The sequence below is a fragment of the Camellia sinensis genome, chromosome 9 (assembly GCF_055761805.1).
Source record: "Camellia sinensis isolate YWXY chromosome 9, ASM5576180v1, whole genome shotgun sequence".
Classification (NCBI taxonomy): Eukaryota; Viridiplantae; Streptophyta; class Magnoliopsida; order Ericales; family Theaceae; genus Camellia; species Camellia sinensis.
In genome coordinates this window covers 50,276,992-50,289,497 of record NC_138969.1, presented here as the reverse complement: position 1 = coordinate 50,289,497, position 12,506 = coordinate 50,276,992, and the positions used below count along the sequence as shown (strand labels likewise).

Sequence of the window (12,506 nt, the reverse complement as noted above, 5' to 3'; positions counted from 1 at the left end):
AATTGGAAAATCATTGAGTTGTAGTCTCATTTTGAATGTTGAAAGATAACGAATTTAACTCATGAATTGAGTAGCATATATGAACTGGAAATGAAATTAAAGGAAAATGGAATAAGGTTGGTCTTAGTGGCATATGGATATACAGGTCTTGTGGATGTTTCAGGATCGGTATTGTTTATGTACGTGGTATTTATACCTTTGCTAAACCTCATAAATTGTGTTCGATTATTTATATTGGGCTGTTGGCACACCTGTAGACACCCTACTTTTGACCGTCCTCAAGACTTGAACGTCACCGTTTGAACACTCGGTGATCATCCTTGTTTGTGTTCGTCTTGAGTTCCCGGAGGTCTCAGTTACACACCTTGCCTCAGGATCTCTCGACTCGACTGTTTTGTGTTTGGTTTTGCACCAAACACTTGTGTTTTTGCTTTGGAGGGCAGGGAATGGCTTGTTGGCCATCCACACACTCCACCGGCCATGGCTCGAGGCCACCGGCACTCTAGATGGTCGACCGGCCATCTATTTTGGTCAAATTGCATTTTTGGCTGGCCGACCACTGTTCATCTGCTTTTGCAGGTATTTTTATGCCAACTGTGCTAGCTGGCATACACTTTGCTCCCCTCCATACACGTGTATGGAGGGATCTCCCTCTTGACTAGCTTGTTTGGAAAGCTTTACAAGAGGGATTGTCTATAAGATGGAGCCTCTTCTCCCTCCATTTGGGTTACAAAATTTTTCCAGAGAGCTCGAAACTAGGGTTAGGTCATAGTGTATCTATCTTATCTCTATATCTCCCTCTCTTTGCCTTTGTGTTTGTTCTTAGTTTTGCATTCAAACACCTAGTGTTACACCTTACCTTGGCTACTGAGGTGCTAAGGAGTCATTTTCAGAGTTTTGGAGCTGGTTTGAACCTAAGGAGACTGCTGGTCTTCCATTTTTGAAGAGGGTCTACAAGGGTAACAACTTTTCCCCTTTATTCCCCATTTTTGCATAGCCTTTTTACCAATCTTGCACCTGTTTTTAGGCTTTGTGTATAACATATAAAAGTCTTGTTTTTACCTTCCAGGTTGCTTTGAGCTTTAGGCTTTGTGTATAACATATAAAAGTCTTGTTTTTACCTGCTGGTCTTGTTTGACCCCTCTTAGGGCTTGTTTGACCCCCCATTTTATGCCATTTTGGTGAGCTCCGGGACCACCTTGTTTGGACCTCCTCACCACTGGAATCCCTCACCACTGAAATCTTGAGGGATTCCAGTGGTGAGGATGCTGGTTTAAGGTCCTAAGAAGGAGAGCGTCATCCCCTCTCCTTATTGTCTTCAAAATGTGCCATTTTAGCCTCATGTGTGAGCACCATTCTTGAGTTCATGTTGGCCATGTCTTAAGTATTATTTGTGCTTATTTTTCCATGATATAGCACTGTTTTAAGTTGGTTTAGGCACACCATGCTTTTTTAGCATACATGTCTTGTAATGCCATCATTTGCCTTAACATGTACTTAGCATGTAGATTACCGTGCTTGCTTGTTTTGGCCAAGCTTTGTGAAGCTTTTAGGCTTGTTTTGCCATGTAGACTCGGCGCATCATGCTAACTGCATAAGTATTTCAAATCTAACTTGAATATGTGCATCAAATGGTTGCATTTCACATGCCATCCTAGGATTAGCCGAGCCTATCCTAATTGCATTCTGTATGCGTTGCATTAGGCACTTAACATGGACTTGGATCATACATTGATTGCTAACGAGTTCTTTGTTTTGGCTTGGAGTACACTATAAGTATTTTGTGCTTTAGCATCTCGCACGAGTGTGAATGTTAACATGACAGCATGCTTACCATGTGGCTAGATGATTATGTGATATGAACTGCCTGAATGCCTGTGGGTGAAGGTTGGATTGCTTGAGTTGGAACAACTCATCAAAATCCGTGTTTTAGCCTACTCACGAGTGGCAAATTTCAAAACATTTTCCAAACAAACGGATATGCGATGCTTTGTTCCAAACTAGGCGATCTAGTCTATACTTGTTTTGCTGTGCGCATCACATAGTAATTCTAGCTAATTAACCGGAATAAGAACACATAACGTTTTCAAAATTGGATATCATGGTTAGTAGAGGCCGATCTTCGGATCGGGCGAGAGGGGGTGCTCATAGCTGACCTTCCCCAATCGTACCCAAGTTTCCGAGCCGAGGCAACTTTGGTAATAACGAACACGTGGCCTTAGGCAAACGATTCAGAGTTTCTTAAATTTTTCCTTTAAAAAAAATATTTAGGTGGCGACTCTGTATCTAGCAAAGCAGTCCATGTTTGACACTTCTTTTTTAAAAATCCGTTTTCTCAAAACGATTTGCCAGATTTGGACTCTTTGGTTCAAACTAAGAACCGTGACACAAAAGGGAGTCTGAACTGTGGTGGCATAAAGCCCGAGGGCGCATCCACAGCTCACCCTATATGGGAATACCATTTTCAGGTACAGGTGAGATGCTTCCTCTAATGTAATAGCGTGGATGGAGTTTTGGGAAGCAAGAGCTTCTTAATTATGCCTTATGTGTGTGTGTTTATTATTTGTAAAGCCAAGGGCTTAAGATGTAATATGCGAGACTCAATTTGTGTAACCAAGCAATGACTTGGAAACATGTAAGCCTACATGGCATTTAACTGGTTGTTAAACAGTGAACTCTGATATATGAAAGTATGTTATTTCTCATATTTATTCCGCATATGAGTTATCTTTATTGTATTATTTTGGGGGCGTGACAGTTATAAACTTGGCCTATGAATTGAAAAGGAATGAATTGACTCGAAATAGATAGAAGGGAATGGATTGAGATATGAATATCGGTATCGTGTATTTATGTGGAGAACATGTATTGTCATGAATATTGAATATATGCCAGACACTTATATCTTAGCTCAATCCCATATATTGTGTTAGTTTATCTCTACTGGGCTTTGGCTCACCCTACTTGGGAAACTGTTTTCAGGTACTGATGACATGCCTCCTCCAAAGACGTAACTTGGGAGGACTTAGGAGCTGGAGGCTTTGTATTTGTAATTATAATTTACCATTTCTATAATAGTGATTAATAATTTGAATACGTGTATTTAATAACATATTATGTTTAGACTAATAATATTATGACATATCATTATGATACACATGAATATTCATCTCATTCTAATTGTAGTAACATAATTTAAAAAAGAAATTAAAGTTAAAATTTTATTTATAATTTAATAAAAGATACGTAAATTAAGAAATGAATATTGAGCTTATTCTGGTAACATAATTTAAGAAAGAATCTAAATTTAAAATTTTATTTTAAGAATATAAAATTAATTTATAAACCAATCATATTGTGGCACATATTAACAAAAATTAAAAAAAAAAAAAAAGGAATTGCAACTTTAAACTTCAATAAGATGACAAAGTTTTTTAATTATAACAGCATATAGATTTTGTATGCGATTTTGAAACTCTTGTAATATCTCTTCTTAAAAGTATTTTTTTTTCTAAAATATATAAATAATCTCAACATCACTCTTATTGCTCCTAAATGCAAAAATTATGAGCTAATTATAATAATTTTAAATTTGTATTTAAAACTAATAAATCATGGGACGGCCTACTGTAAGCCGCCGGTGGAATCCTTAGTTGTGGCCTCACTCACATGGCCCTTACTCCTCTTGATCTCGTCAAATATAATATGCAGATTGACCCTTCAAAATACAAGAGCATCTCATCTGGTTTTGGAGTATTGATGCAGGAGTAGGGAGTCAGGGGCTTCTTCAGGGGATGGGTACCTACTCTGCTTGGTTATAGTGCTCAGGGTGCCTGCAAGTTTGGCTTCTATGAAGCCACTGCTAGTACTGTTATTGTTGTTGTTGCTGCTGCTGCTATTGTTCCTTACTAGTTTAACTAAATAGTTATTGTTGTAAGGGCTTGTTTAACTAAATAGTTCTGGCCTCTCTCTCTCTCTCTCTCTCCACTGATTTGCTTTAATTTTACTGACTTTAACACTCAGTGAAATTTTACTAAGGTAAAATTAGTGAAGTTAGGGAAATTTCACGGAGTCAAATCAGAGATATTTTACTGACATTAACATTTAGTGAAATTTTACTAAAACAAAAGCACCTAGGGAAATTTTATTGAGACAAATTAGTGAAGTTTGAGAAATTTCACTAAGTCAAATAAGAGAAATTTTACTAACTTGAGCTCAAACTTGAACTAATTAAAATTTTAATAAATAAGTCTAAACATATTAAGACTCAACTCGATTCGATTTGTTTATCGTCCTAGTAATAATCCCAACAAAGGACATAACTAACGTGCCGCAAGCATCCCAAAACCATTATTATATGCTTCAGTAGATAAAGTTTAAGTAAGCCAAATTAATTATGAAATAATAATAAATTAAGGGTTTAATTATTCTCGTGTTAAAAATTTTATATGAGGGTACTTGAATGATCTATTGGGCTCATCACTAGTGTTGTTTAATGATTTAAACTATTTATTTTGTAATATTATTAAATTATGTTTGGTTTAAAGATTTGATGAGATAGTTGAAAAGAGAAAGGAAAAATGATGATAAATATGAATATCCCTTAATCCCTTTCCTTTTCCCTTTCACACGTATTTTCACTTTTCTTTTTTAGATTCACTACAAAAAAAATTGTTTTTTGCGACGGCAAAACGCCGTCGCAAATAATCAAAACGCCGTCTCAAAATCTATTTGCGACGGTAAATTTTTTTTTTGCGACGGCAAGTGGGGGTCGCAACAGGGGGGGTTGCAAAAGACCTTTAGCGACAGCACTTGCCGTCGCCATTGTTTTTGCGACGGGAATTTTTTTTTTTTTTGCGACGGCAAATGTCTGTCGCCGATAGTGGATGAAGATCTGGGCTTTTTGCGACGGCACAAGCTTTCCATCGCTAATGAGATTTTGCCGACGGCAAAATTCCGTCGCAAAAAATGGCGTCGCAAAAAATGTTGACTATTGGCGACGGTAATTTCACCGTCGCTAAAGCCTTGTTTCTCAAATAAATTCAACACCTTTTGCGACGGTATGGCTTCCGTCACAAAAAAGCCTGGCACAGCCTTTTTTTTTTTTTTTTTTTTTTTGCGACGGGGTGTTCTGCCGTCTCAAAAAAAATTACAAAAAAAAAAATCCCTGTTTTACAATTATTTAAAATATAAAAATAACCTGTAATGTTGGCAAATGATATAATAATATAAATACATAAATAAAATAACTAATGTTGGCAAATGAAAAATAGCTTAAAAAAAATCAAGAAATGACATAATAATATAAATCCATACATAAACAAAAGCTGGCAAATGATAAAAATTCCTAATGTTGGTCACATAATACATACATAATGTTGGTCACAAATTTAAATAACATAAATCAAAATCAAAACCAAAAGTTTTCATCTTGATTTATTCATGAGTTACAAAAACAGAAGTTGGTCATAATCTTTACGCGCCCACATTCCACGCGAAGCAAACTGCTACTCAGGAAATATTTGAAAAAAAAAAAATAAAAATAATTAATAACAATATAATGGTGGTAATATTTTAATTACAGAAAAATATAAAAAAATTAACTACCATATAATTAGAAAGATAGTTTAGTGAAATCCGGCTCTAACTCCCAAATCGGGAACCCGATTCGAGCCCCGTCTTCTCCCACAAGTCTCTCGTGCCTAGGCGGTCGTGTGTGCCAAGTTTCGTGGTAAACCGACGCCGTTTGGTGATTTTGGGGCGTTAACTCCTCGAATTCAAGTTTCTTAACGAACTAGTTTGCCTAAAGTGAAATCCGGCTCTAACTCCCAAACCGGGAACCCGATTCGAGCCCCGTCTTCTCCCACAAGTCTCTCGTGCCTAGGCGGTTGTGTGTGCCAAGTTTCGTGCTAAACCGACGCCGTTTGGTGATTTTGGGGCGTTAACTCCTCGAATTCAAGTTTCTTAAGGAACTAGTTTGCCTAAAGTGAAATCCGGCTCTAACTCCCAAACCGGGAACCCGATTCGAGCCCCGTCTTCTCCCACAAGTCTCTCGTGCCTAGGCAGTCGTGTGTGCCAAGTTTCGTGGTAAACCGACGCCGTTTGGTGATTTTGGGGCGTTAACTCCTCGAATTCAAGTTTCTTAAGGAACTAGTTTGCCTAAAGTGAAATCCGGCTCTAACTCCCAAACCGGGAACCCGATTCGAGCCCCGTCTTCTCCCACAAGTCTCTCGTGCCTAGGCGGTCATGTGTGCCAAGTTTCGTGGTAAACCGACGCCGTTTGGTGATTTTGGGGCGTTAACTCCTCGAATTCAAGTTTCTTAAGGAACTAGTTTGCCTAAAGTGAAATCCAGCTCTAACTCCCAAACCGGGAACCCGATTCGAGCCCCGTCTTCTCCCACAAGTCTCTCGTGCCTAGGCGGTCGTGTGTACCAAGTTTCGTGGTAAACTGACGCCGTTTGGTGATTTTGGGGCGTTAACTCCTCGAATTCAAGTTTCTTAAGGAACTAGTTTGTCTAAAGTGAAATCCGGCTCTAACTCCCAAACCGATAACCCGATTCGAGCCCCGTCTTCTTCCACAAGTCTCTCATGCCTAGGCGGTCGTGTGTGCCAAGTTTCATGCTAAACCGACGCCGTTTGGTGATTTTGGGGCGTTAACTCCTCGAATTCAAGTTTCTTAAGAAACTAGTTTGCCTAAAGTGAAATCCGGCTCTAACTCCCAAATCGGGAACCCGATTCGAGCCCCGTCTTCTCCCACAAGTCTCTCGTGCCTAGGCGGTCGTGTGTACCAAGTTTCGTGCTAAACCGACGCCGTTTGGTGATTTTGGGGCGTTAACTCCTCGAATTCAAGTTTCTTAAGGAACTAGTTTGCCTAAAGTGAAATCCGGCTCTAACTCCCAAACCGGGAACCCGAATCGAGCCCCGTCTTCTCCCACAAGTCTCTCGTGCCTAGGCGGTCGTGTGTGCCAAGTTTCGTGCTAAACCGACGCCGTTTAGTGATTTTGGGGCGTTAACTCCTCGAATTCAAGTTTCTTATGGAACTAGTTTGCCTAAAGTGAAATCCGGCTCTAACTCCCAAACCGGGAACCCGAATCGAGCCCCGTCTTCTCCCACAAGTCTCTCGTGCCTAGGCGGTCGTGTGTGCCAACTTTCATGCTAAACCGACACCGTTTGGTGATTTTGGGGCGTTAACTCAAAATTATGCAAAGATACATTTTAGCTTAGAATGCAAAGATACATTTTATACCTGATCTTCTGGTGGTGGTGTATATGGATTCTCGTCTTCTGCAGATTCCCTAAATGCTCGGTGGCCACTCGATGCATCAGGAACCTATGATAGTCAATACATAATGTGGTAATCATATTCGAATTTTATACATAATCTTTTGTGAAAATTGAACTATCAAACAATTTAATTTATATCGAACCTGTCTGTTGGGATCCACACTTGCCCCCTGTGACACTAAGGCCATCATCTCAGCTCTCATCTGCTGTAAATGTGTAGAGAACTCTGCTCGCAGCTTCTCCCTCAACTCATCCCTTAGCTCTGCATGAACCTTCTGCGTGATCTGATCAATAATTGATGGCTGGGGTGTTGATTGTGATGGCCCAGCACCATCTTTATACACCGCTCTTCGAGGCACAATTCTCCCGTATGTGCGACAATATCCATGTCCATCATTACCTATCAACTCATGGAAAATAGCATTCCTAGCCTCCAAAGTCCGACCATCCTCAGGTAGCATAGAGAGTTGACGATTAAACTCATCCTGAATTGAATAAGACATACAAGTATATGCCAAATTAAGATGGTTGACACACAAAAAATAAACTTTAAATACAATCAAAGGTGTTTGGAAACTACCAAGGTCTGAATAACCTCTGGGTCATCCACTCTACGTGTCATAAGCCAAACATTCATCTTATCAGTTGACTCCCCCTTACTGGTCATCTGCATTTAGAAATATGAAAATTAGAATGTAAATAATTTGTAAATGTACAATGTTTATTTATATACAAAAATAAAACAATAAAATGTAAACCTCATGCCGTATCTGAGAGAAAGTAGTACGCCCTGTGGTATGAGCTATGCCGTGAGCTCGCCGATTTTTAGCGTTCCTACTTGCGATTTTCTATAACAGGTTCGACAAATGTGAGTATGTAAATATGATTTGTATGTTTACATATCATAAATATAACTTATTTGTATACCTCAGCATCGAAAGTACGCCAATACTCCACAAGTTCTTCCCACTGGCTTGGCACGATGTGCATAGGAACATCATCCTTCAGATTAGGATCAGAACTTCTAGGCTTGAAATACTTAGCCTTAAGCTTGTTCTTGTGATCCTTCCATATGCTGTTGCAGTTTTTCATACAGATTGGCTTGTACTCCTCTGGACATATATTCAAATTATCCTATAAAACACAATTTCAAAGTTTAAAAAATAATAACACAATTTTGGAATTCGAATTTGTGGACAAAAATATACTTTTACCTTCACATCCTTCCAGATAGCATCAATAATATCATCAGGCACATTGTTCCAGTCAAGAAAAGTAAGAGGAACAATGTTACCATTCCGCACAATAATGCCAAGTTGAGTAGTTAACTTAGCCACGTTATCCCCTATTGAGCAGTAATTTCCATCAAATTGTATGTCTAGCTTTTTACCAGTACCCCACTCTTTAATGCCCTTGGCACATCCTCTACCACGCCTAGTCGAGGTTGATGAAGAACTAACATGACCTATGAGATACAATAACAGTAAACAATATGCAATGGTAATAAACAAATGCAAATTTAAATAATGTGAATACAAATCATATCAAATAAACCTGAGGTGGGCTGTGAAGAAGTCGAAGGGTCTGCAAAATACAATGAGAATAAACAAGTTATATATAATGACCATAAATAAATGTATGTTTAAATAATTTTCATACAAATCAAAGCAAATTTATATACCTGCGGATGGCTCATAAGCTGATGATGATAGCTGTTGTGGTGGCACTGATGGTGGACGCACCGATGGTAGGCGTGGAGGCTGAGTACATGGTAGCTGCTGTGGTGCCACTAAAGGCCCCTCCGATAGTGGCCGATGTGATGCCTCCTCTGATGGTGGTGCTACTAATGTCCTGTTATGTAGCACATCAGACATCATGCGCCGAGGATGATCAGGCTTCCTCTTCCTTCCCATAATAATTTGCAAGCAATATAACATTAATTGACATTAGAAACATAGACAATGGTTTGTCGTCAACTATAATATGACATTAATTGAACTAATACAATTACAAAGACAAAGTAAATTAAGAAATTGATAATTAACTACAACCTTGGCCTTAATTGAATTACTAATGTTTCCACCACTATCAGCCTATTTGAACATCAACTGTTTCCCCTTCTGCAGCTTCCCTCACCCAACCAACTTCTTCATCACGAAGCATTATATTTTCTTCCAATTGTTGGCTCATGTATGGCTCGATTTGTGGATCAATCGAACTCATATCAAATAAACCTCTTTGAGACATCTTCACCACGACTTGCCAGTCTGGTTGTAACGGGTCTGCAACATACCAAACTTGCTCTGCTTGGGATGCCAAAATGAAAGGTTCATTGGTAATTCGATCATCTTGGTACAACAAATGATTGAAGTTCACCAACGTGAAATTGAAGACATCTTCTTTCTTTCCGTGAATGTTGTCAATCCAATCACACTTAAACAACACATGTTTCTTCTCATTGGAATATCGAATCTCAACAATATCTGTCAATTGTCCATAATAGTACATAGACCCCACACGAGGATTCTTGTCTTTTCGACTAGCATAACTTATGGTATCTGCCTTCAAAGCTACACCACAATTTTGTGTGGCTCAACGATCATCCATGGTCTTTACTCAATACCGAAACCCATTCAGTATATACCCGTTGAACCTCCTTGCCAAGTTATGAGGACCATTTGCCAATAGAATAATCTCTTCAGAAAATATGACATCAGTAGTCCTTCGCAAAGTTTGGACCTATTTTACATGAAAATGTAAAATTTAAAATGTAGTTCGACTTAAGTAACTAGAATCTATAGAGTTAAATACATACATGTTCCTTGAATCAAATGTGAAAAGTTTCAAAATGTTCACGCCGAAGCTGATGATCGTCAACACGAGGCATTTTGAGCTTCAGTACTTCAAGGTGTTCGCTGTGTAGATTGAAATTTTAGCAATACAAAATATTTTGTAGAAAATTCAATAAAACATAATAAAATATTGAGTGAGTGACTTAACTTACTTTATGAATGGTTGAACCGCGCTTGTATTGAATAAGATGTACCGATGAGCTTGTACCCAAGAAGTATTATCAAGATAAAAGCTTGTGTTTTCACCAATAGCATGACCCAAATTATCAGCACCACTATAGTTCCTCACGGGTCGACTAGATTTGGTTTCCACATCATTGAGATATTGTGCACAAAAATTCATGCATTCTTCCATAAGATATCCTTTAGCAATTGATCCTTCAGGATGAGCTCTATTACGCACGTATTGCTTCAAAGTAAGAAGATACCTCTCAATTGGATACATCCATCGAAACTGAATCGCTCCACCCAATAAGGCTTCATCAGCTAGATGTATAGACAAGTGCTCCATTATATCAAAAAAAACTTGGAGGAAATATTTTCTCTAGATAACAAAGTGTTATAGCGATACGATCTTGAATATATTGCAAATCTGTTGCATGATTCACTTTTGAACACAATTGTCTAAAGAAATTGCTCAATTCAATCAAGGGTTCAATTACATTCTTCGGTAACGATCTTCGAATAGCCAATGGAATAAGTTGTTGCATCAAAATATGACTATCGTGGCTCTTAAGACCCCCAATACTTCTATCATGTGAGCGCACATGACGTGATATATTGGATGAATACCCGTCGGGAACTCTTACTTCCTTCAACACTTTCAAGAACAAATCTTTTTCATCCTTGGTCATCGTGAATTGTGCTGCTGGTAAATAGGCTTTATTCGACCCTCTTAACTGCAAATGTAGGGGTTTTCTAATATTCATATCTTGTAAATCACGCCGAACATTAACGCCATCCTTCGATTTTCCTACAACCCCTAATATTGTCCACAACACATTGTCACAAACATTCTTCTCTATATGCATCACATCGAGGTTGTGTCTTATTAGATTGTGCTCCCAATATGGCAATTCATAAAAGATACTCTTTTTCTTCCAACTGTGGGTGCGATGTCCAGCTTTGTCCTTCTGTACCTGTCTCCTATGCCTCTCCTTAAGGTCATCCCTCTTGTATTGGGTTAAAATACCCTTAGATTCTAATTGTAGCAACATCTCAGTTCCAGACAACAATTTGGGTTTGAGTCAGACTTCCCGAGTACCATCAAATGATACTTTATCCTTCCGGGATTTATGGCCAGTAGGTAAAAATCTGCGATGACCCAAGTATGATTGTTTCCTACTATGCTTCAACCAACACGATGTAGTTTCCTTATTGCAACAAGGACATGCATATTCGCCTTTAGTGCTCCATCCTGACAAGTTTGCGTATGCAGGAAAATCACTAATTGTCCACAGTAAAGCTGCATGCATTTGAAACATTTGATTTGTTGATGCATCAAATGTTGACACACCCTCATTCCATAGTTCTTTCAACTCCTCAATCAACGGTTGCATGTACACATCAATCTTGTCACCAGGTCCTTTTGGGCTGTCAATAAGCACGGCTAAAATTAGAAATGGTTGCTTCATGCACATCCATGGCGGCAAGTTGTATGGAACGAGCACAACAGGCCAAGTGCTATGAACTATGTTCATCGTTCTGAATGGGTTAAAACCATCAGATGCTAAGCCAAGCCTTACACTTCGGCAATCATTACTAAAGTTAATATTCCGACGGTCAAAATCTTTCCATGCAAGGAAGTCAGCAGGATGCCTGAAGACACCATCATCAGTTCGTTTCTCTGCATGCCATCTCATTAAGTTGGCCGTCTTGGATGACATAAACAACCTCTGCAACCTTGGCTTTAAAGGAAAATACCTCATCTGTTTTGCAGCTATTCGTTTGCCACCTTTGTTAGGACCATTTGAACCACCATCACCATTTGATTTCCATCTACAACTGTTACATATGCCACATTTATCAAGATTGGCGTCCTCATTTCGAAACAACATGCAACTGTTGGGACATGCATCCCACGTCTCATACGTGAAGCCCAAATCTGTTGTGACCTTTTGAGCTTTATAATATGAGTCTGGGAGTTTCACACCCAACGGGAACGCCTCATTCCATAACTCAAGCAGCATGTCAACAGACTTGTCCGTCCACTGATTAAGCACCTTCAAATGTAAAAGTCGAACAACGAATGACAAGGATGTGAACTTCTGACAACCCGGATACAATTCACTTTGTGCATCTTGAAGAAGTTTGAAATACTTTGCAGTCTCTGCATTTGGACCGAGTTGGGGTTCAAATGCATGGGGATCA

General features: G+C 38.9%; 1 protein-coding gene across 1 annotated transcript; it reads right to left on the bottom strand.

Annotated features, from left to right (window-relative positions):
• Positions 1–3,542: 3,542 nt before the first annotated feature.
• Positions 3,543–9,490, bottom strand: LOC145799409 (uncharacterized). Its single transcript, XM_082888986.1, has 8 exons — positions 8,966–9,490; positions 8,839–8,868; positions 8,499–8,749; positions 8,212–8,418; positions 8,043–8,132; positions 7,865–7,951; positions 7,557–7,769; positions 3,543–3,551 (listed from the first exon to the last, which is right to left on the bottom strand). The coding sequence occupies exons 1-8, from the start codon at positions 9,219–9,221 to the stop codon at positions 3,543–3,545; spliced, it is 1,143 nt and encodes a 380-aa protein (XP_082745112.1). The 5' UTR covers positions 9,222–9,490.
• Between the last annotated feature and the right edge of the window lie 3,016 nt (positions 9,491–12,506).

Excerpts from the sequence above, each read along its gene's own strand:
- LOC145799409 (XM_082888986.1), bottom strand. The coding sequence starts at position 9,221 with ATGTTATATTGCTTGCAAATTATTATGGGAAGGAAGAGGAAGCCTGAT. Across the intron at positions 8,750-8,838 it reads TTCTTCACAGCCCACCTCAG|GTCATGTTAGTTCTTCATCA; the intron begins GTTTATTTGATA and ends TGTATCTCATAG. Across the intron at positions 8,133-8,211 it reads GGCGTACTTTCGATGCTGAG|AAAATCGCAAGTAGGAACGC; the intron begins GTATACAAATAA and ends AACCTGTTATAG.